This window comes from Pipistrellus kuhlii, unplaced genomic scaffold (genome assembly GCF_014108245.1).
Source record: "Pipistrellus kuhlii isolate mPipKuh1 unplaced genomic scaffold, mPipKuh1.p scaffold_m20_p_10, whole genome shotgun sequence".
In the NCBI taxonomy this organism is placed as follows: Eukaryota; Metazoa; Chordata; class Mammalia; order Chiroptera; family Vespertilionidae; genus Pipistrellus; species Pipistrellus kuhlii.
Window position 1 is genome coordinate 22,010,458 of NW_023425405.1, and position 25,297 is coordinate 22,035,754.

Consider the following 25,297-nt stretch of genomic DNA (forward strand, 5'->3'; position numbering starts at 1 on the left):
TGCTCCGCGGCCCTCCCCCGCCGGGACGGAGGCGGCGGCTCGGGGACCCGGGGCGCAGAGTCTGCGGACCCGGCGCGCAGGCGGCCAGCGAGACGCGGCGTGCGCGCTCCGGCCCGCGGGGAGCAGCCGGGAGCCGGGAGCCGCGCGGGGAGGGCGCGGGGAGCCGGCCCACGGGGGGTGTCCTCCGCCTCCGCCTCCGCCTCCGCCAGGCTCGGCGCCGCATCACCCGGCCCCCCACGCCCCGCAGCAGCCCGGCCTGGCCATGGCGGCCCCCCGCCCGTCTCCCGCGATCTCCGTCTCGGTCTCGGCGCCGGCTTTTTACGCGCCGCAGAAGAAGTTCGCCCCGGTGGTGGCCCCGAAGCCCAAAGTGAACCCTTTCCGGCCCGGGGACGGCGAGCCGGTGCCGGCGGCCGGGGCCCAGCGCGCTCAGATGGGCCGGGTGGGCGAGATCCCGCCTCCGCCCCCGGAAGGTATGCGGCCGGGCTGGGGGCTGGGGCTGGGGGGGCTGGACTCGGGCGGGCGCCGGCGGCGGACAGTGGCTTAAGGGTTGGGGGGGTGTTTGGAAATGTTGCAGCGGAGGGGGGCTGGGCGCAGCCACCCTGTCCCGAGCAGATGTTCTTACCTCATCGCGGAGCTCGTGGCCGGGAGCCAGGGCTCCTGGGACAGGTCCAAGTCCCCGCCTGGGGGTGGGAGGTGAGAATGCGGGGCGCGAATCTTGCCTCCGGGTCCGTTTTCCGAAGTGTAACGGGAGCTGCACCCCTCCTGCGCGGAGCCCCCTTGCTCCTCCGTTTCCTTCCCGCACGCCCCGGGACCCTTGAGAGTTCTTGGGTGAGGGGTTAGCGCTGTGGAAGGAGAGGAACTTAGAGAATAGGGTAGAGAGAAAGGCGCCTGCTGACTGCTCTCTTTTCTCCTTCCTACCCCCAGACCTTCCCTTACCACCTCCTCCCCTCCTTGGGGATGGCGAGGACACGGAGGACACCCTGGGAGGTGCCTTCCCGCCGCCCCCTCCCCCAATTGAGGAGTCTTTTCCCTCTGCACCTCTGGAGGAGGAGATCTTCCCCTCCCCACCGCCTCCACTGGCGGAGGAGGGGGGCCCTGCGCCCCCACCACAGGTACGAGGCCTGGGAGGGGCAGCTAAGCCGGGACACCCTGCGTGAAAGGAGGGGAGGGTCCTTTCTGACCCCCCCCTCCCCCACCACCACCACCTCTGCCCGGATGGGGGTATGGAGGACTGGGATGGGTGTTCTGACCCTTGACCTTCTAGCCCAGGGAGAAGGTGAGCAGTATTGATCTGGAGATAGACTCTTTGTCCTCCCTGCTGGATGATATGACCAGGAATGATCCCTTCAAAGCCCGGGTAAGGAACCGGAGAGGAGGAAAGGAGTGGGGACAGAACTGGGGAGAGCTGCACCCTCCTTCACCCACACTTCTCTCCTCCTGCCCCTCCCCTTGCAGGTATCATCTGGATATGTACCCCCGCCTGTCTCCACTCCATTCATTTCCAAGACCAGTACTAAGCCTGCAGCTGCGGGCACAGCACCCCTGCCTCCTTGGAAGGCCCCTTCAAGCTCCCAGTCTGTGTCCCAGGCTCATGCTCAGGCTCAGCCTGTGAGCCAGGCACAGTTCCATGTGCAGCCTCATTCCCCACCCCAGGTCCAGCTCCATGTCCAGTCCCAGCCCCAGCCCCAGCCCCAGCCCCAGCCCCAGCCCCAGACTGTGCCTTTGGCTCACAGTCAGCCTCGAGGTCCCCCAGCCCCACCTCCAGCCCCTAAGTTTTCTCCAGTGGCTCCCAAGTTTACTCCTGTGGCTTCCAAGTTCAGCCCTGGAGCCCCAGGTGGACCCGGGCCACAGCCCAATCAAAAGTTGGGGCCCCCTCAAGCTCCCTCTTCCACTGGCACCGGCTCCCCTCAGCCCCCCAGCTTCACCTATGCTCAGCAGCGGGAGAAGCCCCGAGTACAGGAGAAGCAGCACCCAGTGCCCACACCAGCTCAAAACCAAAACCAGGTGAGGCTGAGTGAGACACGGGTGCTGGGCACGGGGATAAGTCAGGAGCCAGAGAACGAGGGCAAAGATGAGCAGGTGGGGATGGTGGGTTAGGAGTTTCCAGCCTCTAGGCTTGGAATGGTGGGACATGGTAAAGACAGCTCATCTGGCGCGGGGGGGCTGGCAGGGTCTGGGGCTTGGTGTGGCCTGATTGGGAGTGGGAGCGGCACAGGCTCTGACTTAGGCAGGGGGTTTAGTGGACCATCCCTTCCGGCCTTCCCCAGTATGTTAGAGGGGAAGATGACCTCATCACCAGTCCAACCCTGGTGCTTCCCCCTTCTTGGATTCTTGAGTTAATCTCTCCTCCTCTGAGCACTCTCACTGCCTGAGGGTGATAAGAATGGCCGCACTGGCTGAGCCAGCATCTGCTGAGCGCCAGGCACTGTGCTCTGTGCTACGGAGGGAAGAGATCTCTCAAAGAGGTTAAGCCTGCGGGAGTCAGCTGGACCTGGGATAGAATTCCCAGCTCCCAGCTCACCACATCCTAGGCAAGTGAGGTGAATGTCGAGCCTGCTTCCTGCCTTGAAATAACATTATCTACCTCCTACAATGGTTGTGCAGCTCAAGGGAGCTGATGCATAGGGAGTGCTGAGGGTCTTAATCCAGCACGTGGGTGCCCCACGTTGAAAAACTCTCATTCCCACCTTTTAGTTCAGGAGCTGAGAGCTTCTGAGGTGAAGGGATCCCGATGGTCATCTAGTCCAACTAGCGACAGAGTGATCGGACAGCAGGAGTGTCTGTCTCTGTATGTGCAGGCACGGATGGGGCCAGAGGAGATGCCAAGTACCCAGGAGCTGTGCAGAATTCTGTGTTATTTGTAGAAGCTGCAAACAAGGAGTCAGCATGGGAAAGGTGTCCTGGTGCTGGTGTGCTCTGAGGGATGGTCGGACTTAAGAATCCAGAGAGGAGAGTGAAGGGCTCTGGGATTGGAATAGTGTGAGCAAAACTCAAGGGCACAAATACACCAGAGTGTTGGGAGACTAAAAAGTAGAAGGTTCCTCTGGGAAGTTCTAGAGCCACCGAGAGGTAGGTGGGAGCTCGAGGGAGCCAGTCAGTTCTGGCAAATCCTTGGTAGCTTTCCAGTAGGTATGTGAGTGGGTTGGAGGATCTGTGACAGCCATGCTTTTGGAAGCTTTTGGGGTAGTGTTTGCAGCCGAGGTGTGTACTAGAGGTTGGAGATTAGTGAGGGGATAAGAGCCCTCAAAGGAAATGCCTCTGGGACCTGGTAACCGATAAGCAGTTGGAAGAGGAAGGGGCGGGGTAAAAAAAAAATGCCTGGGTGTGTGTGGGGAATGAGTGACAGTCATGCTGACAAAATAGAGAAGTCCAGAAGGGGAAATGCTTTGGACGGGAAGAGGAGGGGTCCAGCTGTCCGCGTATTGAGCAACAGGTTCCAGGAGGACTTGCCTTCAGCTGGAACTGTCACTCAGTTAGACATGGAGGGCCAGGTTGCAGGAGAGGCCCAGGACTCGAGGTTGTCTTCAGGGCAGTGGTACTGAAGCAGCCCAGGGTGCTTGCACAGCAGGAGCCGTGGGCCTGGGAGGGACCTGGGTGATGCCCTCGCTGGTCAGGTGGGAGGGGGGACAATGGCAGAAGGAGGAGGAGCGTCATGTCAGGATGGAATCTTGGGGGACAGATGTGATGGCTGAGGAGCCCTTCGGTAGGGGTTTGAGGAGGATGAGGATTACAGGAAGGTCACAGATTTTACTATTTGGAAGTCACCTGACGCCGTGGGATAGTCCATTTGTGCCCTTTGATGGGGACAGTGAAAGGAGCTGTGGACTGCATGGGCGGTGAGGAAACAGTTTCCAGAGTGGCCTGCTCTGGGGGGTTGGCAGAGTTGGACTAGGGCAGGGCCTGTGTGTGTGTGTGTGTGTGTGGTTTTTCAACTTGGGGGACAGGGGCTCGGGTATGTGTGTGAACACAAGAGGAAGAAGCTGGTGCAGGGGTGAGAGGTGCCTGAGAGTAGGGGCTGCTGCTCCACGGAGTCTGGAGGAGAAGAGGTGATGGCCCCCTGCTGTGGTGTTCCCAGAGAGCAAGGACAGGATCGTCGCAGTGTTTCTGTGGAGAGGAGGAACACTGAGGGAGCGCGAGCTGGCCAGCTTCCATCTTCTCAGCCATGTAGGCGGTGAGGTAATTGGTGAGAGCGAGGGGCTCCGCGGGGATGGAAATGTTTGAAACAACTGCTGTGGGGAAGGAAGGCCACTGGGAACCCGCAGGAGCTGAAAGCCAGACAGCCGAGCTGTGAGCTGAGCTGTGAGCGGCGGATGACCGGGGCTGAGGTCACCAGGGCCCTGCAGTGTTTTGTGTTTTGTGAACTCACTCTGCAGCCTCTCTGCCTACTTCTGTAGCCTGAAGGCAGGAACAGGAAGCGGGTGGTGTGGTCTGGGCTGAGATTGGTCCAGATAAGTGATGGTGGCTCAGGGTGGCTAGAGTGCCTGGGAGAGCCTTGTAGACATAAGATGATCATGGGCCTTCTGTGTGTCTGCATCTCCAGGCAGCACAGCTCTGGATGCAGAGGTGGGGGAGAGTGGGGCCCAGGCTGAGGTGGGGGGGAGGAGGGAGGTGGCTGTGGGAGGAGGTAGGTAGATGGTAGGAGACGGAGACTCCAGGTGTTACGGGAATGAAGAAGGCATGGGCAGGCAGAACCTTTAGTGACCACAGTCCTACGTGGACTTTTCCATTAATGCAAAACCAACTACTGTTCCTATCGAAGTGTCTCATGGTAATGCTGGTGGAGTCAGACAGTGCCTATGGTGCTTGTCAGGGTCCTGCAGTGCCCCCAACCTCATCCCACCCCCATCCCCAAGGTCTCTCAGGATCACCTAAAGCACATGTGTCAAACACAAGGCCCGCGGGCCAAATCCGTCCCGCCAGGCCTTGCATTGTGGCCCACACCGCGCTGTCATCACTGCACTCCGCTGCGTTTCCATCACAATGAAAGTTTATGACTGTTCAGTAAACCATTCGGCCCGCGATTTAGGCTGGATTTTAGATTTTGGCCCCTTCTCTGATTGAGTTCGACACCCCTACTAAAGAGTGGGATCCCCAGTTGTGGGCTGGCCTAAGATAGGCCCTTCCCTGAGGCCTCCAGGGGAGGAAGTGAGGTCAGGAGGGACCCTGGACCTCTGTGTGCAGGGCTGGGGGCTGGGCTGCTGCAGACAGCTGTGGGGTTTAACCTGTGATTCCTGCCTGTGTTGTATCCTCACGCTGACAGAGCAGCTCAGCAGCAGGCGGGACGGGTAGGTGTGTGCGCGCCTGGGTGTGCAGCCCCTCGTAACGACCTCTCCTGTGGGGGGCCATGTCCCAGCATGCTCTGTGGAGTTGATGCGTGGCCTGGTGTGTCCGGTGCTTTCAGTGACCTGAGCTGCTGTGTGCGTGGCCTCCGTCCGCTCAGTCATTTTGGCCTGTGTGTAGCTGCCCAGGGTCGTCCCCTCCCTCTTATCCTGGGGTCTGGGAGGGGTAGAGAGGAGCTTTCAGGGTCCAATCTGAGCACCTGGGAAGTGGGAGGGGAGCTTTCCTGGACAAAAGCAGGTAAGCTGGTTGGGGAATGCTCTTGGTGGGGGTGACCCTTAAGAAAGTATAAAGAGAGTGTTGGGGTTTCAGGTGCGCTCCGCTGGGGCCCCCGGACCCCTGAGTCTGAAGGAGGTGGAGGAGCTGGAGCAGCTGACCCAGCAGCTCATGCAGGACATGGAGCATCCTCAGAGGCAGAACGTGGCTGTCAGTGGTGAGCCCTCCGCCCCCTTGCTGGGATGTCTGTCGTGTCTCTCCCCCCACCCCCCCACCCCTTCATTACGGTGCTGGCCATTCCTGTGGCTCCACTCCCTCTTCGAGGAAATCAGCTGACTCCCATTTATTTATCTTCTTTGGCCTTCGAAGAATCCTGTGGCCGGTGTCACCAGCCCCTGGCGCGTGCGCAGCCCGCGGTGCGCGCTCTGGGACAGCTGTTCCACATCCCCTGCTTCACCTGCCACCAGTGTGAGCAGCAGCTGCAGGGACAGCAGTTCTACAGCGTGGAGGGGGCCCCCTACTGCGAGGGCTGCTACACGGTGAGTCAGGTTTGGGGCTGAGGGCCACGGTGGGGCTCAGCCAGGGGTTGGGGTGCGGACGTGTGGAGACCTGGCAGCTGGCTGTCGGGTACAGTTCCCTGCCAATCTCCTACTGCTCCCTCCTCAGGACACCCTGGAGAAGTGCAACACCTGCGGGCAGCCCATCACGGACCGCATGCTGAGGGCCACGGGCAAAGCCTACCACCCTCAGTGCTTCACCTGCGTGGTCTGCGCCTGCCCCCTGGAGGGCACCTCCTTCATTGTGGACCAGGCCAACCGGCCCCACTGCGTCCCCGACTACCACAAGTGAGGGCCCGCCACTACCTTTGGGGCCAGCCATGGCTTGTCTGGGAGCCAGGCTGCCCCTCTGACCCCAAGGCAGCGCCAAACCCCTGGTCTGGTTTTCTGGCCGCATGTCCTATTAGAGGGCAGGGACGAGTTCACCGGGACTAAGTTGTCCAGGAGCCTGAAAGCTAGGTAGCAAGGCTTGCTCCCGGCGGTCCCCCGGCCCTTGGCTCCCTGAAGCTTCTGGTTGTGGTCTGGGGTTTGGTGACATATGCAGGAGGGACTTCATTTCACGCAGGCCAGGCTGTAGATGCTCCTTTGGAGGTCAGTTGTTAGGAACTCCGGTTCCCCCTGGAAAGGGTTTATAAGGTGGCTCCTTTCTCAGGCCAGCAGCAAAAGCCTGTAAGGTGTCTAGAGGGTGATATGGGGACCCCACAGAATCTGGCTCCCACCTCTGTGTTTGAGGGGTGCGTTTTTAGGATTCACCTTGAGTGGCCAGGGCTTCATGTCCCTCTGTACCTCCCAGCAATCGGGCAGAGACACCTGCGTGGGGGGAGGGGGGGGCGGGATAGGGTCAGGGGTCCAGGGATGGGACCAGCAGGGCTCCTCTGGGTGTGCTTTCTGCAGGATGGATGTGATGGGGTGAGGACCTGGTGGTAGTTGCTTTGGGTTGGGTGGGTTTTAGGAGAGCCGGGTGGCTGGTCTTAGGCCTTTCTGTTGGGCTTCCTCTACCTTGAGATGTGGGGAAGGTGGGCAGGAAAGTCTGCCTGTTGCCATGGCACCACCATCTGCTCTCCCTGCGCTCTGGGGAAAGCACGGGTGCCTCTCCCCACATCCTGACTTGTACCGCCTTGCTGCCCTCCAGGCAATACGCGCCCAGGTGCTCTGTCTGTGCAGAGCCCATCATGCCCGAGCCCGGCCGGGAGGAGACTGTGCGAGTGGTGGCTCTGGACAAGAACTTCCACATGAAGTGCTACAAGTGTGAGGTCAGTGTCCCTGGGGGCTGGGGACATTATTCACTGGCCAGGCGGTGAGCAGTGCCCACCTGCAGTTTTGAGGGTGATCAGTGGGAGTGTCCAGGCCCACCCAGCCCGGATGCTTTGGTCACTGCAGGAAGCGGGTAGTGGGGTGTCTGTGGGGTCACTTAGTTGCAAATAAGCCAAGATAGGAGACGGAGCAGTGGCAAGGAAGGGTGCCATGCTTTGTGGTGACCAGCCTGGGGACTCACTGAGACTCAGAAGAGAGGAGAGTGAGAATGGAGCTGAGACATGTGGGAATGGCCCCACATTCTTTATTGGGATGGGTGCAGCTCTACCCACTGCCCATCCTCGTCCTGGATGCCTAGGGGACAAAAGTGAACGTGGGGGATGAGTATTGTTGTGGGGGCACAATGAGGATATCAACTCTGAGCTTTTGAGCACTTGGCCTCGCTAATGTAAAAGTGGGGGAAGGGGCGGTGTGGGTGCACAGGGGCCCTTCCCATCAGGGGTTCTTCCACTTTCTCCTAGGACTGTGGGAAGGCTCTGTCCATTGAGGCGGACGATAATGGCTGCTTCCCCCTGGATGGCCACGTGCTCTGCCGGAAGTGCCACACTGCCAGAGCCCAGACCTGAGTGAGGACCGGCCCCTTCCTCACTGGGAGTTCATTCTCCGTCAGTGGACCACCCACAGCGACCACCCTGCTCCTCCACCGGCCCCGCCCTAGGTTATTTTTTTGTCTAGCCCCTCCCTCCATTCCAAACCCCACCCAGTATCCCAAGGTCCCTGATCCAGGGTCCCAACAGAACCCAGGATGCAGAATCCCGGTTCTGGGTTTCTAGTCTCCTCTCCCATCCTGCAGGGACCTCTCACCACCCTTCAGATAACGCCCCCCTGAGGGTCGCCAGGTTGAGCGCTGCTGCTTTCACTGCTGCACAAATGCCCTCAGCTGCCCCCCTTCTCCCCCCAAGCCTCTACTATGGTTGCCGAGGGCGAGTCCCCTGAGCCCCCGGGGAGGCTGGGCTGGGCTCACTGGCCTGGACGTTCCTACCTGCCCCCATGCTGCCGGGTTGTGGCTACAGCTACAAATAAAAAACCTTGTTTTCCAGAATTCTTAGCAGTGGACTCTTGTGCTACAAATGGAAGAGACGGGAGGGATAAAAATAAAACAGGGGTCCAGATGAAAACTCAGCTCCTGTTTACTTATAAAAATATATATGTGTATAACTATATATATATATATATATATATATATATTAAACCCTCTTCCCAGCACGGTGATTTAGACCCCAACCTCCCTTTAGAAAACGAAGAGGCTCCCAGGCTCCAAAGGCAAGTTTCTCAGGGAAGGGTGGGCCCGAACAGCACCAAGGCCCTGTAGGCTGAGGGAAAGGACTTGAGTGACCCTGGCCCCATCCTTACTTCCTGAGGACAGGACGGGGGAGGGGAGGGCTCAGTCCTTGAATCCCTGAATACTGCAAAGAATGCGCTTCTGGTGTCCTGGCAGCGTGATCCCCATCTGCACCAGGTCCCTGTGGTCAAGGAAAGGGGTTCGTGAATGTGCGGGCTCCAACCCCAGCAACCCTCCCCTGCCGGGTCCCCAGGGTCCTCACTCGGCCGTCAGGTCCAGCACACACTCCATGGTGTCCAGCCCAGCTGAGCGGAAGTTCAGAATGTAGCGTTTCATGCGAATGGACTCCAGCCACTCAGGGACGCTTCGATAGGGGATCCCGTCTGAGCCGCTCAGGCTGGGCAGGCGAAGGGTTACCCTGTGGGATGGGACGGGGGCTGTTTCAGTCATGTGAGGAGGGGGAAGGGGCTGTCCTCTGCTTTCCTGAAACCTGGGCCTGGCCTCTGAGCATCTGGGGCCAGTATTCAAATTGGTGTCTGGGCACAGAGATTATCGAGACTTTGCGGATTAGCCAGGCCATTGTCTGTGAACCCGTTTCCTGGCCTGTTTCCTGGCGCACTCACAGCCGAGGGCAGGCTGACCATGCTGGGGGAGGTGGCAGCCCTGAAAAGTTTCCCAACACGAGGTTACCATCAGCCCATCTCTTCCGGGAACGGATCATCTCTCCCAGCTGAGAAGCAGCAGAGGCAGGAGAGCAGAGGCCCGGGCCTGGGTGTGGTCCTGCCTCCAGGGTGGCCCCTTGAGTTCTGGGAGCAGCCCTGATTGCCACCTCCAACCTTGGCTGTTACTCTTGCACTCTGACACCCACAATACAATGAGCGTTCCTGTACGAAAGCCAGCCGGAGCCAAAAACCATTAGCAAAGTAAATCTACTGGGGGAAGCATATCCAACATTCCAGAAAGATTAGCACATGCCGTCTCCAGAGTACAAGGGAGTTGTGCTCCAAAAAGATAGTTGCAAAAGTTGGAACTTGGAGCACATTTTCTCCCAGAAGCAAGGTTATATATGGTGGTTTGATACAGAGGCCAGTACGCCAGGGCTGGTTTGCCAGATAAAGCATGCGAAATCCAGCCTTGCCAGTCTCCCACCTTCCCTGGCCCCACCAGTTCCTTCTCTACATCCTGCCAATGTTTTCAGTAAAATGCAATCCTGACCATGTTCCTCTCATGGGCAGTTTTTTTGTTTGCCTTTTTTTGTGTTTTTTTTTTTTAAACTGGTCAATAGTTCTCTGTGCTCAGGATAAAGTCCAAACTTCTCAGCAGAGCATGTACTGACCCTCCATGTATTGACCCTCCTACCTCTCCAGCTTCGTCTCTGGCCTATATTCCTGAACTGGGTGCTGATGTCACCCTGGATTATTTGCAATCAGCCCACCCGCAGCTCCCCAAACCCATGCTGGGCAGCACGTGATCTGGGAGCCTTTCCAGACCCCACAGGGCTGCCCTTCGCAGTCAGGAAACTCAATCTACTGTCCATCACTTACCAGAGTCTGTCTCCCCACCCCAATGTAAGTGACCCAGCTTCCTGGAGCAGGTGTCAGGTGTCAGCTCTGCTTATACTTGCTTCCCATCTCACTGTTTGCTTCCTGTCTTCTATCAAACTACAGCTGTCAAGGGTGGGACCAAATCTTCATCAAGGTGGCCACTCCCCCCGGGTTGCACACTGCAGTTATGCCTCCTGTGCTGGACTCTGCCCGGAGGTTGGCAGGCCCAGCACGTGGTGGGTGTGGCTGAAATGCCCATTTCCATTCTAGATCTGCCCTCCGAATCCCATCATCGTCCTCCCCAGTGTAGTTACTTGGGATCAAAGTTGGCCATGGTCCGCAGGGTGTGAGGGGTGCTCAGCAATCGCTCCAACTGTGTCTTTAGCTGGTGGAAGTGGGGCCGATGGTCGGGGTTGTAGGCCCAGCAGTTCTTCATCAGTTCGTAGAGAGCAGCAGGGCAATCCACAGGAGGGGGCAGCCGGTACCCATCCTCGATGCTCTTCATTACCTGTGGCAAGCGAGAGGCGAGGGAAGCCCGAGGTAGGAAGCTAACCTGGCAGCCCCTAAGAAATCTCTGTTCGTGCGAGATCATTGCAAAGGAGCCTCTAGACTTGAATACATGCATATAAGTACAATCAATGGACAAAAAACTCAGGGGAGGGAAGGTATGTTTGGGGAAGGGGGGGGCAATGTTAAAATATGTACACAGATAATAATAAAAAATGTAAAAAAAAAAAAAAAAAAGGAGCCTCTAACTTCCCTCATCCCCACCCCTGAGCACTAGGAAGAAGCACAGGGTGTGAGGCAGAGAGGACCAGAGGGAAGAGAAGTGCAGAAAGACTGGGCGAGGAAGAAGTAAGGCTATGTGCAGGAAGAGCCACGGGAGGATTTGGAGAGAAGACCACTGTGGGGAGTGCCCAGGCTCACCTCCTGATTGCTCAGCTCCCCATAGGGCTTGTCCCCAAAGCTCAGCACCTCCCACATCACAATCCCGAAGCTCCACACGTCACTGGCCGTGGAGAAGATCCGATTGGCAATGGCTTCAGGTGCTGTCCAACGGATGGGGATCTTTCCTCCCTAAAAGGGCACGTAGGACAGAACGGGGATGTGTTTCGGGGCACGGAGGATGGCCACCATGAAGTCACTGTGTCCACAGGAGCACGCGTCCTGTATCTGTTGTAGAGCTGTGCCTGCATGCACGGCATGAAATAGTGTGTGCACATGTGTACACGGCAAATAAAGGGCTCTCACCTGAGTTTCGTAGGTCCCATCCTTGTTGTTCAGGAGACGGGTAAGGCCAAAGTCAGACACCTTGCAGCACAGGTTCTGACTCACTAAGATGTTCCTGGCGGCCAGGTCCCGGTGGACATAACTGTGGTCACTGAGGTAGGTCATGCCAGACGCAATGCCCAGCAGCATGGCCACCAGCTGCGCAGGGACCAGCTGGTCCTCCCGCTCCTGCAGCAGGGTGAAGGAGAAGGGTTAGGGAATGGGCAGAGTTGCCTCTTCCCAGACCAGGGATTCATGGTGCACCCCCCTTCCCAGCTGGTCCTCTGCCCTCCTCACCCGCAGGAAGGCATCCAGGGCTCCGTTCTCCATAAACTCCGTGATGATCATGATGGGTTTCCCTGAGACACAAAGTAGGTCACCATGGAAGCCTTCATCCCATCTCCACCCAAAACCACCAGAACCAGGTTTCCTACCCTTGGCAAAACAGCTTCCCTCCACTTCCTGTGGTCTCACCCCTTCTCCCCTTCCTCCCCTTCCTCCCCCCCCCCCCCCCCCCCCGCCCCGACTCATGGAGACCAATCCTCATACTCTTTGTCACAACGCCTTCGAGGCGCAGAATGTGCGGGTGGTTAAACTGGCCCATGATGGTTGCCTCTCGAAGGAAGTTCCACCATTGGCCGTCTGGAGACGTGTCCTTCAAGGTCTTAATGGCCACAGTCCTGCAGTCCTGGCTGGGGATTCTCAGGGTCCCTTGATACACTTCCCCAAACTCTCCTGAGTGGAGAAAGAAATGGGATCATGGCCTAGGGCACTATCAGGGGGGTGGATGATACCCTCTAGTCCCCAAGCTCTCTTTTCTTCTCTGGATCAGACACCTGGTGTGCCCTTTCTGGGACAAGGGCTCGGCTAACATTCCTGGGGAAGGAGGCAGGAGTCCAGGACAGAAGTGCATTTCGGTAACCTGTTCAGCTAACCCCCTGTCTCCTGGGTTAGCCTGGTTCTCGGAGAACAGTAGGTGCTCAGTAAATGTTGGGTCCATGGGCGCTGTGCTGTTGCGCTGGGCTGTGTTCGTGAAGGGCATAGCACAAGTGACCAGAGAGGCTGACCACTGCCACTCTCTTCCCCGAGTTCCTCTGGACAAGCTTGGCTGGCGTGGCCGCACAATCAGCGAGGACACTGCCAAGCTTTGTTCTCTGCTCAGTTCGATTTCCCCTGGTGACCCAAGGGATCAGGGCAGCCCAAGGACACTGGGCCTGGTCGGGTAGAATGTGGAGTGAGGGAGGCTCTGAACCCCTCCCACGTTTGGGAACCATCTGAGAAGAGCCTGATCCCCCTCACCTCCCACTGACAAGGATGATGTATCTAATGCTCTTTATCAAAAGCTCCATAACCACAGTCCATCCCAGTAATGCATGAGGCAGGCTGTGTATGAGGTGGGGGCTATTCCAGGACACTCAATGAGGGGGCTGTGACCACAGCAGTTCAAGGAGACAGGGTGGAGCAGAGAGGAACTCATTTGGGAGCTCTGGGGCCAGAGGAGAGGCCAGCGGGGCTCCGCAGGGAAGGCCAGAAGGAAGTGGCTCTGTGCTGCCACCTAGAGGAAACAGCAGGGCTCACCTTCCCCTATGACAGTGTCCACAATCAGCCAGGCTGGATCCAGCTCCTGGGTGAAGTCCAGAGCCCCCAGGGCTGGGTCCTCATACATCATGGGTTCCGCCAGGAGGTCCACGTAAGGCTTCAGCCTCTGCTTGTCCCCTGCAGGGAGAACAGGGAAGGCTCGGCCCCAGGAGCGCCAACTGCAGGGCTCAGGAGTAAGGGGAGAGGGGCTGGCAGCAGACCTCGAACTTCTTCTTGTTCCCTGAGGAGTCCTGTTTTGGCTGAAGTGGGAGAAAGCCTCTATCCTCAGCAATGAAGCCTCCACAGCCAGCTTTTCTTCCTCCTGTCTATGCGCAAAGCTCCTGTGTCCTCGCCCTCTGAGGCCCAGAGCAGTGGGCCAGAACCCAGACCCAAGAGTGTTCTTGGCCTCAAGTGCCCCAGCCTTCCCCTGGCTCATTGACCCAGGCTTCACATGCCTTCCCTCCTCCTTGCCCCTGCTTGCCATGCTCCTCCAGTCACTCGCGCCTCAGTTCACATTCCCAGGCAGACCTCACTCCCGCCCCATTACTTGGACGGACTGCGGACTCCCCTATTTGGGGACACTTAATGAGGTGACCAGCAGGGAGTCCATATGCCTTGGAGGACTTCAGGGAGCCTGCCAAGCAATCCCCTTTCCACCCAGCCTCAGCCCAGACCAGGGTGGGGGAGGCTGCCCAGAGCCCGGGTACAGTGGCACCGACAGCTAACAGGTAATTGCACAGAGCCTCTGGGGCACCATCAGTAGAAAGTTAATTAACCAAAGTTAATTAGGTAGCAAAACACGAGAAGCCTAAAGACAATAGAGCTCACTTGTGCTCTCAGAATTGAGTTCCTTGGTTCTATCCCAGGGGCACCTCCCAACATATATGCAAGTACACACACACACACACACAGCTGCTCCTAGCTCACCTCTGTTCACATTAGTGACATGATCAAGCCGCCTCTGCTGCTGTCGCTGTCGACGTTTCCTGCGGATGAGGGTAGGGGTGTGGACAATTTATCCAGGGTTGCAGTACCACATCAGGGGCCCGATGGCCTTGGCTGAGTTTCCCCCAGGGTGCAGGGTGAAGGTGGGGACACAGTGGAGCTTTGGTGTTAGGGGGTGGGAGGGTCCTTGGGGCTGCATTCAGGGCCTTCTAACCAGACAAGGGTCCCAGGGTGGTAGCTGGGGAGGGGCAGGAGTAGCACCTGGAACGGAAGACAAACATCCCGAGCAGCAGCCCCACGCCCAGCAGCACCCCGAAGATGATGGCCACGATCTCGCCTCCACTCAGGCCCTTGGAAACTGTGGCAACAGGTGAGGAAGTCGGGGGGTCAGAGTCCACAGGGACGAAGAAGTCCAGGGAGACAGGTGTGTGTGTGTGTGTGTGTGTGTGTGTGTGTGTGTGTGAGAGAGAGAGAGAGAGAGAGAGAGAGAGAGAGAGGGAGAGAGGGAGGGAGAAAGAAAGGGAGGGAGGGAGGGAAGGAGAGAGAATATGTGGAAAGGGCTGCCACAGAGGTCTGGCTTAGGCTGCCTGCGGCTGGGCCTTTAGGAGATCTGAGGGTGTTGTGTCAGAAGTATCCAGTGTCGGGAAGGTGTGTGTGAGAAGGCTGGTGTGAGTCTCCCCTGAAGCAGCTTCTGCGTGTGCTTGTGTGTATGCGTGCATGTGTAGAGAGAGACTGGAACAGGGTCTCAGAAGCCTCCCTGGGTTGACAGGTGTCTGTGTGTTTGGGGCAGAACAAAGGACAAGCCACCCACCTGGTGGGCTGGTCCGAAACTCATGGTCAGGGGAGAATGGGCCGGGGCCCAGCGGGGTCAACATTCGGACCCTAACGATGTACGTGGTGTCTGGCTGCAGATCAGTCAGCAGGACCCTGGGTTCTGGAACCGTCTGGTGCCGCTCTTCATTCTGTGGGTGGGGGACTCAGGTTGAGTGGGCTGGGTGGAGCCAGGCCTGGTGGAGGTAAGGGGCGGTCTTGGGAGCACATGGGAAGGGGGAGGGTTGGTAAATAGTCAGGGCAAGGACATGGAGATTCTCACCTGGTTCAGCACATGTAGTTCATAGGTCAGGTTCCCGCCAGGGCTGCGGGGTTGGGACCCCGCCCAGGTCAGCTCCAGCTGCCGGGGCTCCTTCCTCACCAGCCTCAGGGACAGGCCTACTGGTGACTCTGTGAGTCCAGAGGGAGCCGGCGCATGTGGAAGGAAAGAGGAAATTACTTGAGAAGCTGTTGGATGGCTTCCGGCCCCTCCATGTGCTCTTGCCCCTCCCCGGGCTCCTCACCTGTGTGCCCCATGTGGACGCTGAGCCAGGCACGGGAGGGCTTGGCACTGCCCAACCCTGATACTCTGTTGTGGGCTTCCACGTGGAAGGTGTAGTTGGCGAAGGGTTCGAGGCCCTCGACGCGCACAGCAGGTGCGGTGAGCTCGCTGGCCCCCGGGGAGAAGTGCACATTTCCCGCACAGGGCTGGCAGGGGCCTTCACCTGGCACTGCTCCCCGACACTGAGAACACCCCACACTGTATCTCACATCCTGGCGCCCCCCCAAGTCTGCTGGGGCTGCCCAATGCAGGGAGAGCTGGGTCCCCAAAACAGAGAAGCTCAGGTTTTGAGGGACTGAGGGGGGACCTGTGGGAAGAGAGGGGCCATCAGTAGAAGCCCAAGCTGCTGGCTCCCCACCGCCCTGATTCTTGAAGTCCCCCAAAAGCCACAGGAAACTTTACTATGGCTCTGCTTTTTCCCGGGGGGAGAAGGGCCAGGGGAGAGTCTTGAAGTGATTGATTCAGTGCCCAATACCCAATCAGCTCTGGGCAATGCCAGCCTAACCCGGGCTGAGCAAGGAGCCCGCACCTCTTCGCGGATGGCCAGGCCCTGTGCCAGGACTCACGTGTGCACGCCGCCTGCGGGCCCTCCCCAGGGGCTCGGTAATGGCCACTCTCACAGGCACAGATGGTGGCCCCCTCAGACTCAGCCAGGCTGTGTTGGGGGCACTTGAGACAACGGGGTGAGTCCACATTTGCCCGGTAGGAGCCGCCTGGGCAGGCTGGAGAGAGAATGAACAGAGCTGCGGTTGTCCCATGCTTTTCCAGGTAGAATCGCACCCTCCCCTCACCCCTGCAGTGGAAACACCCTTGCATGTGTCTCTCTGGGGCCCTCAGACACTCATCCAGTTACATAATCTCTGTCCCTCCCTCCCTTGGCAACTTGGACACTGTCTCCCTCCCCCAAGACCCTGCAGGTTGTCACCACCTCTCCTTGAGCCTCCTTACCATGGCATCTCTCTCTGCCTTCCTCATAGCCAGGCTCACAGTGGCACCTCCCCACTGGCACCAGCCACTCGCCTTCGGAGCTGCAGTGCATGCGGGGTGCTCCTGAGGGGCTGGCCTGGGCGTGGGGCAAGCAGGTCCCCATCACTTCTACCAGCTTGGTAGGTGTAGGGAGAGTGTCAGGGAACCGGGCTAAGCCATGCACGGCCTCAGGGCAGCGCTGGTAGAACACCCTCACGGACACCAGGGCCACACAGGCCCCTGGGTTGTGGAAAGCGAGGTAGAGGCCGCGGCGGGTCAGGAGGCCCAGGGAGCTGCGCTCCGTGTTCATTTTCACCAAGCCCGATGCAAGGTCCCGGATGGTGAAGCTCTCGTCTGCAGCCACCGTGGTGACCTGGGGAGAAGGCGGGGGCAGAGGGGAGCGATCACACAGCAGAAGCGACTGCTTGCTGAGTGTTTTACAATTACACAGCCGTAAACCGGGCGCTGGTTCTGCGTGAGCTACTGAGCTAAGCCTATGCTACCGAGTCCACGCGGTGACCTTCTGAGGTGGGATGAACAGCCATCCCCGTCTAACCGCTGAGGAGACCGAAGCTCGGAGAGGTTCAAGACCTTGTCTGAGACCACACAGCTGGGTCTGGAACCTAGGCAGTGGGGCTACAGCTCATATGACTCCTGCCATTTGAAGTTGTGGCTCCCGCCTCTGTGGCAATGGGGTCATCAGTTATAAAGTGAGTCACGATTAATTTAGTACTAATCACAAACTTGACAGCAGCATCTCTTGGGGAAACAAATGTGAGCACATCCTATAATCGTGTGCTCCTAAGTCTCTAGCACTTCAGCATATTTTTTTGAAGTAGGAAAGGAAGGGGCGATATGAGAGAGAACCTGCAGGGGACTATCTTCCAACACAACTAACAATACTTCTGGGGATGGGGCGTGCAGGATGGCGTGGATACTAATGGAAGAAGCTGAAACACCTCTCCCCTGCCTCCACCAGGCCGTTACCTCAGCGGATGCCTGCCAGTTGACGAGGCTGGCACTATGATCTCTATGCTAAGACAAGGAAAAAGCTCAGAGAAGTTGAGTACTGCACCCAAAACCGGGACACAGCAGAAAGGACACGCAAATCCAGTTCCTCTGAACTCCAGTCCCACTGTCTTTTCTATATCTGACACCTAGACCCTCTTCCTGTTCCTGGCACCATCTCTTTTTCTTAGCTGAGTGGGCACATGGAAAAGAGTGAGTCAGGGATCAGGGTTAGGACCGAAATGGCACCGCGGAGTGAAAGTACCTTCTGGAACATGGCCCGTCGGAGCTGAATGCCCACGTCCTGGTCACTCTCCATGAACAGGAGGTTGAAGGTCTCCTTGCAGCCCAGAGGCCCGGCTCCCCCAGGGAAACTCTTACAGTCCCGCACGGTGAACTGAAGCTCCACGTAGACTTGAGAAGCCTCCTCCCCTCGGTAGATCCAGTTGGAACGGAGCCAGTGGTCAGTGTCTCCTCCTCCTTGTACTGCGCAGTCTTGGTACATGTAGAGGGGCGTCCCATTCAGCATCTGCTGCATCCCACTCCACTGCCAGAGGAACATCAAAGTCACATTCCCAGGCACCATCTATCTTCTACTCCCAAACCCCCGTTTTCTAGATGTGACGGTGGGAGGTCTGTGTCAAAGCCCCTGGTTCACACTATTTGTCCTGCCTGCTCTCCACCCGTCATCCCTAGGAAAGTAGGTTAAGTGTTAGGGTCAGGGATTTATTTGGATATAGGACAGGCAATATAATACCCCCTTCACCTCCCTAGCCAGCCATTGTCCCTTCTGTTAGCCCACCCCAGGTGCAAGTGTCTGAACACCAATGTTGACCTATATCATCAGTAGAGCTGTAAAGTACCGCAAGGACAGACTTTTATAGCAAAAGCTTATTCACAAAGCCTTTCTGCCTACTTGGAGAGCAAGAGGCAGCAAAAAACTTTTCTGTATAAGGGAATCTCTGTCCTCGCTGGTGTGGCTCAGTTGGTTGAGCATCCTCCAATGTACTGAAGAGTCGCTGATTCGATTCCCAGTTAGGGCACATGCCCATGTTGTAGCTTGATCCCCACTGGGGGACATGCAGGAGGCAGCTGATGTTTCTCTCTCACATCGATGTCTCTCTCTCCCCCTTCCTCTCTCTCTGAAGAAAAAAAAAAAAAAAAAAAGCAACAACATATTTAAAAAAAAAAAACAATAATAATAAGGGAATTTCACCCTCTCTAACATGTATTCCAGGAATGGCCACCATTGAAATCAGCAACTCTAAGACATCCTCCCCTTTAATTTCTTTTACATTAAAAGAATTTTTAAACTTTGTTAATAATGGATAGTTCTAATATCATGCTTCCCATGGGCTAGTCACAGTTACAAGCACTTCCAATGAGGAAACTGAGTCACAGCCAAGTTAAATGACTTGCCCAAGGCACTCAGCTATTATGACGCAGAGCTGGGATGTGGACCCAGGCCCTCTAGGCTCCTGAGTTAATACTATTAATTATTATGTCTTTATATGATTAATATAAAAAGTCAAAGGACAAACATTTGCATATATTAAAAAGTGAAAGTTCTCCCATCCATCCACTCCATTGCCAGAGGAAGCCACTCTTAACAATTGGGAGTAAAATTTTACAGACAATTTTCAGTACCTCGCAAGCGTGTCCAACTCTTGGCCAGTGGGTCTGAATGCTTGTGTCTTAATGTTTTATTATGTGTGTATGTGTTCAACATAAATGTGTTTTTTTAAACATACATGTATTATTCTGTAAGCTACTTTTTGTTTTTTGAAAGATGTCCACATGAGTATATATACCTAATTCTACCTAATTCTTTTCAGCAATCCATTAAATACTTGTCCATTGTATAGATGTACCAGAATTTATTTAATCATTCATCTATGGTTGTATATTTAAGTAGCTTCTAGGGTGTTTTTTGTTTGTTTCGTTTGTTTGTTTTAGTAACCATGTACAAATTTCTATCAAAACTCTATAGAATTGCTGTATCAAAGAATAAACATATTACACATTTCATAAGATAGTGCCAAATTGTCCTCCAAAAAGGCTTTATCAGTTTATACTTCCACCAACAGTACCTAAGAGCTCATTTTCTCCAAAGCTCATCAACACTAGATAGTAATAATTTTCTTACTTTTGGCCAGTCTTATGGATAGGACATAGCTTCTTGCCATTTTAATTTACATTTTTTTGAGATGAGGTTGTACATTTCTCTTTTATTCACTGGCTATTTGTATTTTTTTTAAATATATTTTATTGATTTTTTTACAGAGAGGAAGGGAGAGAGATAGAGAGCTAGAAACGTTGATAAAAGAAACATAGACCAGCTGCCTCTTGCACACCCCCTACCAGAGATGTGCCCGCAACCAATGTACATGCCCTTGACCGGAATCGAACCTGGGACCTTTCAGACCGCAGACCGACGCTCTACCACTGAGCCAAACCGGCTTCAGTGGCTATTTGTATTTTTAAGCAATTATCTGTTGTCTGATATTCTACTGTATAAGTTATTTATAATGGAATTAATTGGGGTGATCTATTGTTATCTTTTGATTGTTCATTTGGATGAATTAAAAAAATATTATAGACATTAACCATTTGCTTGAAATGAATGTTTCAAATATTTTCTCCCTGTCACACCACTTTATTTTGCTAATATCTTTGATGTTGACATTATTTAACATTTTTCTACAATAACATCTATAATCTTTCCCTTTAGGGTTTTGGAGTTGTGTGCTTTGTTTGGTTAGCTCTCCCATCCCAAACTTATAAAGATATTCTCTATTTTCTCCTAATGTTTTTGTAGGGTTGGTTTTCAGGTCTAGATTTTAATCTCCCTAGAATCTATTATTTTTTTGTTTAGTGTGGAGATGTAATGTTGCTTTTTTATTTAATTATAGGCATCCAATTGTCGAGTTAGTGATGATTTTATACTTTCCACATTGATTGATAATTCCAATGCTATCACACACTAAAATCTCATATAGGTGGACTTGTTTTTTGAACTTCCTATTCTGTTCCATTGACCTGCGTATTCTTGTGCAATGACACACGCTTTCATTATAGTTGCTGTGTAATATGTTCCGGTGTTTGGGCAAGCCTCCCATTTTATTCTTCTTTCTTTAAAATAAATATTAGCTATTTGTATTTCCCCTGATGTCTGAACATAAGAAACTCCGAAATTCTGTATTTTGCTTGAAACCCCCTTATTTTATAAAGAAGAGACTACGAGGCCCTTACCTGAGAAAGTTCACTTTCCCAAGGGCTTTCACTCCATTATAAAGCAAGGGCACTCATGGCTACTCTCAGCTCTGGGAAAGGAATTTGGGATGGCGTGGGGCAGGAGCAGAGTTTTGCAGTAAGCTAGGTAATTCACAGATTGGGCAAGAGGTGTGGAAGCACTGAAGCTGGGAGGATAGGAGGCACCCAGCGCCTGTTTGTAAGAGGCAGCTGTGACGAGGAAGCCAAGTGTAAGGCACGCATGCAGTGGCGGGCAGGTGGGAGGGTGGTGGGTGGTTAATGTGCGGCTCATTAGCTCGCCTGCAGCTGGAGCCAAGAGAAGCAGATGTCCCCAGCTGTACCTCGCCTCTCCTCATTCCAGCGGGGAGCTGAGCGAGAGGGAGAAACAGCTGCCCAGGATCAGCCGCAAGGATCCTTTCACTTATCACTCAGGCGCTGCTGGCTGCTACGTGTGTACATTCTGGGAAGCCTGGACCTGAGTGTGTGTTTTGAAAACACGATGAGGAGGAGAGAGGACAAGGAAGACAGTGGGATTGTGTAACTGCTGCTGTCTTCTCTTGTCCTCCCAGTGCTGTTTAGCCTGAGCTTCGAAAGGCACCTGGCTTCTACTCTGGCCCAATTAGGGAAGAGTTATTTGGGTGGAGGTGGCAAGGGCACAGCGAAGGCCCGTGGGAGCCAGCAGGTGGACCTGTAGTCTCATTGTGGAGTGATTAGCTGGTTTATGAGACGAGGCGCCTATTAGGGTTGGCCTTATCCAGGATTTTCCAAGCAGCCCCTCCTGTAGGATACATTATGGTTTAGACTATTAATTCTAATTACAGGCTACTCTGTGGGAGAGCTGAGATTGAGCCAGGACCCTAGGACCCAGAGGGAAGGAATGCAAGTCACACCAACCCCAGAAATAGAAGCCGATTCCTACTGGACTTGAAAAGGGAAAAGGGAGTACCCAGAGAACAGGGTGTAGGACCAGAGGGAAGGGAGACCTAAGGTGAGAGTCCTGGAGGCTGAGGAATCTGGGCTGGCTTCCCATGGTTCCTGGACAGGCTTGCAGAGAGGCCAGCGTGTTCTGCGGGACTCACGAGATCCTACCTCTGCTCACTGGGTTTTAGGAATAGCCAAGGAACGTGGAGCAGACTTAAACAGCTGGAATGCATGGCGTGCCTGCGCTGGGGAGGATGGAGGAAGTACCACGGGCTGTGGGACTTTTACTGAGGCAGCTTCTAATTTTGGGGAGTCACAGACCCATTGAAGAATTTGATGAAAACTCTGGTTCTCCTCTCCAGAAAAAAACACACACACAAACAAATAAACAAACAAAAAAAAAAACGTCCACACACATACACAGATTTCACCACTTGGAACCGATTTGTGCAACTCCATGGGGATGAATGGACCTCAGATTGAGGATACTTCTCTGTTTTGTCTTAAACATCAGCCATCCCCAGGATGGTCCTGTCTCTCCCCAGATGGTCCTCAGGGGTATTCAGTCCCCTCCCGCCCCCAATCACTGGGGCAGAAAGGAGAGGAGCCAAGCATTGAAGCATTCTCCATGGGGTGAAGTCTGACCCCCCCACCCCACCATGCCCCATTCAAAAGGCTCTCTGAGTCATCTCCCCTCCCCCTCCGAGAGGAGACACTTCCAGTTTTTCCTGCTCTTTTCTCTGTTCCTCCACCCACCTCTCCACCCCATTTCCCACTGGCCCTCAGCCTTGAGCCATCCTCAGCCTTGAGCCATCCCTCCCCTGACACTTACCCCATCCTCGGGATCCAGCAGCCAGCCCAGCTCGCCCTGTGCGGTGCTTGTGTCCATCAGAGTGACTGAAGGTGGGGAGGAAAGAGGCCTGTCACCTCCAGGGAGGAGACCCCACAGGTGCAGCACACATTCCTCATCCTGGGCCCCCAGCCCCTCAGGCTCCCACACCCTGTTTCTAACAGCTTGGGCTTCCGGAGGCTTAGGGGAGTGAAGAGCTCCAGGGAGAATAGCCCGTTGTCCTCTAGAGTGTGACCGGAGGAAGGCAAAGCGGGACAAGGGTTGGAGGGCTGGATCTTTGACCCAAGGCAGGAAGCATTAGGAAGAACTGCTACAAGAAGACTCGCACCCTGTCACTCAGCGGGGGAGCCATCAGCTGCCGATGGAAGGGTGCATGGGTGAGACAGTTGCTCAGCCCCTGGGGGTCCTCAGAGGTGGTTCCTGGAAAGGAGGCTCCCACCACTGGCAAAGGGTCTGCTCTGCTTGTGACTGGGGTTGTGGAGTGGAGGACAAGGCACAGCTCTGAGTCTAGAAAGTCGGGGTAGCAGGGCTGGAAGAACTTGACCTCCTACACCCTGAATTCCAACCCTTCCCCCAGAGGCAGGTCTCCCTGTCACCCGGCTTAGGTTGACAATAAGGCAACTTCCCACCTCGGACTTCAGAGTGTTCCGATCTCTGGGTTGGGCACCTGAGGCTGGGACTATCTGGGCACAACCCCCTTCGCCATCCCCACCCCCATCCCCCGCATTGCTGGAGTGGGGGGTCTGGACGCTGCTGCTGCTCGCACCCCACCCCCAGGCGTGAACGGCTGCCCAGCGGGGGGCGGGGATGACTGGCCCGTGAAAGCAGCTGTTTGGGGTCAAAGACCAAAGATTGGCCTGGCCAGTCGATGCCCTGGCGACGCATAAAACGGGAGGGAGCGCTGGAGAGGGGCGCGCGGAGCGGCCTGCTCAGGAATGCCGGCTGCAGGAGGCGGGTGCCAGCCCGGCCAGGGGAGGGGGGTCGGGGGTCGGTACCTTCCTTGGCGCGCGCCCCCGGGGGCAGCGGGGTGCAGAGGAGCAGCAGCAGCAGCAGCAGCCCGAGCCCGAGCCCCAGGGGCCAGCGCCACTCCATGGCGCGGGGCCGGGACCCGGGACAGTGGCCCGCACGCACCGCTGGCCCAGGGCGCGAGGACTGAGCGAGCCAAACAGGCCCAGAGGGGGCGGGGGGCGGGGCCGGCGCGGGGGGCGGGCCCCGGCCTCACCTGGATCACCTTCTTAAAGGGACAGTAGCCCGGCAGGAAGGAAACTTGTTAGACAGGTAATAAACTTCAAAAAAAGCCGGAGGCGTCTTGCCTGGAATGAGACTGCCCTGCCGGCGCCGCCTAGTGGGTGGGATTAGGATGGACTCACCCATGCCTAGTTCTCACCCTACCACCACCCCAGCCTGGATCCCGCCTTTACCCTGGTTCTACCTGAGACTTGAACTACACCCCTGTAGCCTTACTCTCTCTCTCTCTCTCTCTCTCTCTCTCTCTCTCTCTCTCTCTCTCTCTCTCTCTCTCTCTCTCTCTCTCTCTCTCTCTTTCTCTTCTTTCTCTTCTTTCTCTTTCTTTCTCTTTCTTCTCTTCCTTCCTTCCTTCCTTCCTTCCTTCCTTCCTTCCTTCCTTCCTTCCTTCCTTCCTTCCTTCCTTTTTTTAAAGCTATGAGAGTTGCAGTGAGAATTAATATATTTTATTGATTTTTCACAGAGAGGAAGAGAGAGGGATAGAGAGAAACATCGATCAGCTGCCTCCTGCACATCCCCCACTGGGGATGTGCCCGCAACCAAGGTACATGCCCTTGACTGCAATCAGAATCCAACCTAGGACCCTTCAGTCACAGGCTGACGCTCTATCCACTGAGCCAAACCGGTTCTGGCCTCTTTCTTTCTTGGGGCCCTGCAGTGCCATAGACACCTCGAGGAAGGCAGGGAAGGCTGAGATAACCCCAATGCAGAGCGGGACCCACCCTCAGAGAAGCGCCTGGGAGGTTGGAAGAGGGAACCGACTCAGCCTGCTGGCACGGTCTCCGAGTCTTCAGGAAGTGGGGGTTGTGACTTGGGTTTTGCGTGGCAGGGATTGGGAAAGGCATGATGAGCAAGGGCCCGGAGGCAGGGAGCCCCAAGGGGCGTTCCAGGAGTGGTGAAGGGACCAGTTTGACTGCTGGGGCACAGGATTTGTCTTGGGAGCCAGGCAGAAAGGCAGGTGTGGGCCAGAGCAGGGAAGGTCTTGGTAAACACGTTCAGGAGTTTGAACTTAACCTGGTGCTTGACAGAGCAGACAAAGGGAGCGCCTGCTTTAGCCCTACCTGGTGGTGTCAACCCACAGACCTCCCAACTTCACAGAGAGAGCCTTATATTATATTTAATAGCTGCTTATTCAGTTTCTACTTTCCTTGCATTAAGCCTGAAAAACATCAAAGATGAGTAAGGTAGTCCTTGCCGTGCCCTCAACAAGTAATTAGTCTGAGGAGTGTTGGGGGCTAGGGCATAAGCAAGCACACTCAGGGATTACAATGTCATGCAGGAGCAGACCCCAGTGGAGGTGCAAAACAGGGGTGACAGTGGCTCAAAGGTGAGCGATGCAGTCACTGAGAATGGGCAGCGGCCTCCACTCTCGGGCCCTTGCTTTCTGCACCCCTCCCTGGCTCCATCTATTTGGGTGAATCATTCATAGTTCTTCTGTTATTTAAGCTATTACGTGTTTCGTTCACTGTGGAGGAATGGAGGAGCACCTAGGTGCTTATTTCATTTTTGGAAGTTAGTACTTTTCAGAGGTTCTTTTAAAATTCTATTTTAAATACAGATAAATATAAGAAGAAAAGGGCTCATAATGGCCCAACCCAGACTATCCTCACTGACATAAAAAATTAAATGTAATGCATGTGT

General features: G+C 55.5%; 2 protein-coding genes across 6 annotated transcripts; one reads left to right on the forward strand and one right to left on the reverse strand.

The window, feature by feature from the left end:
• Positions 1–31: 31 nt before the first annotated feature.
• Positions 32–8,466, forward strand: ZYX (zyxin). 2 transcript variants are annotated; one of them, XM_036429125.2, is made up of 10 exons: positions 32–470; positions 925–1,112; positions 1,265–1,357; positions 1,456–1,636; positions 1,673–2,004; positions 5,650–5,770; positions 5,923–6,092; positions 6,220–6,398; positions 7,243–7,363; positions 7,886–8,466. In XM_036429125.2, the coding sequence occupies exons 1-10, from the start codon at positions 263–265 to the stop codon at positions 7,988–7,990; spliced, it is 1,698 nt and encodes a 565-aa protein (XP_036285018.1). In that variant the 5' UTR covers positions 32–262; the 3' UTR covers positions 7,991–8,466. The 2 variants fall into 2 exon arrangements, with proteins under 2 accessions (XP_036285018.1, XP_036285017.1); XM_036429124.2 differs by having other exon boundaries at positions 33–470; positions 1,456–2,004.
• EPHA1 (EPH receptor A1) lies at positions 7,634–23,578 on the reverse strand. Of its 4 annotated transcripts, XR_006740862.1 has the most exons (20): positions 23,407–23,578; positions 22,394–22,458; positions 17,654–17,935; positions 16,363–16,753; positions 15,981–16,136; positions 15,377–15,721; positions 15,136–15,263; positions 14,854–15,004; positions 14,304–14,400; positions 14,025–14,083; positions 13,319–13,357; positions 13,098–13,235; positions 12,069–12,254; positions 11,817–11,878; positions 11,502–11,708; positions 11,178–11,327; positions 10,565–10,758; positions 8,969–9,124; positions 8,407–8,887; positions 7,634–7,718 (listed from the first exon to the last, which is right to left on the reverse strand). XR_006740862.1 is itself a non-coding variant. In XM_045577753.1 (19 exons), the coding sequence occupies exons 1-19, from the start codon at positions 23,501–23,503 to the stop codon at positions 8,809–8,811; spliced, it is 2,982 nt and encodes a 993-aa protein (XP_045433709.1). In that variant the 5' UTR covers positions 23,504–23,578; the 3' UTR covers positions 7,634–8,808. The 4 variants fall into 4 exon arrangements, 3 of the variants coding, with proteins under 3 accessions (XP_045433709.1, XP_045433713.1, XP_036285015.1); XM_045577753.1 differs by having other exon boundaries at positions 7,634–8,887; XM_045577757.1 differs by lacking the exon at positions 15,981–16,136 and having other exon boundaries at positions 7,634–8,887.
• Between the last annotated feature and the right edge of the window lie 1,719 nt (positions 23,579–25,297).

Excerpts from the sequence above, each read along its gene's own strand:
- ZYX (XM_036429124.2), top strand. The coding sequence starts at position 263 with ATGGCGGCCCCCCGCCCGTCTCCCGCGATCTCCGTCTCGGTCTCGGCG. Across the intron at positions 5,771-5,922 it reads GCAGAACGTGGCTGTCAGTG|AATCCTGTGGCCGGTGTCAC; the intron begins GTGAGCCCTCCG and ends TGGCCTTCGAAG. Across the intron at positions 6,399-7,242 it reads TGCGTCCCCGACTACCACAA|GCAATACGCGCCCAGGTGCT; the intron begins GTGAGGGCCCGC and ends GCTGCCCTCCAG.
- EPHA1 (XM_045577753.1), bottom strand. The coding sequence starts at position 23,503 with ATGGAGTGGCGCTGGCCCCTGGGGCTCGGGCTCGGGCTGCTGCTGCTG. Across the intron at positions 22,459-23,406 it reads GGGGGCGCGCGCCAAGGAAG|TCACTCTGATGGACACAAGC; the intron begins GTACCGACCCCC and ends CCCCACCTTCAG. Across the intron at positions 15,005-15,135 it reads AACTACATGTGCTGAACCAG|AATGAAGAGCGGCACCAGAC; the intron begins GTGAGAATCTCC and ends CCCCACCCACAG.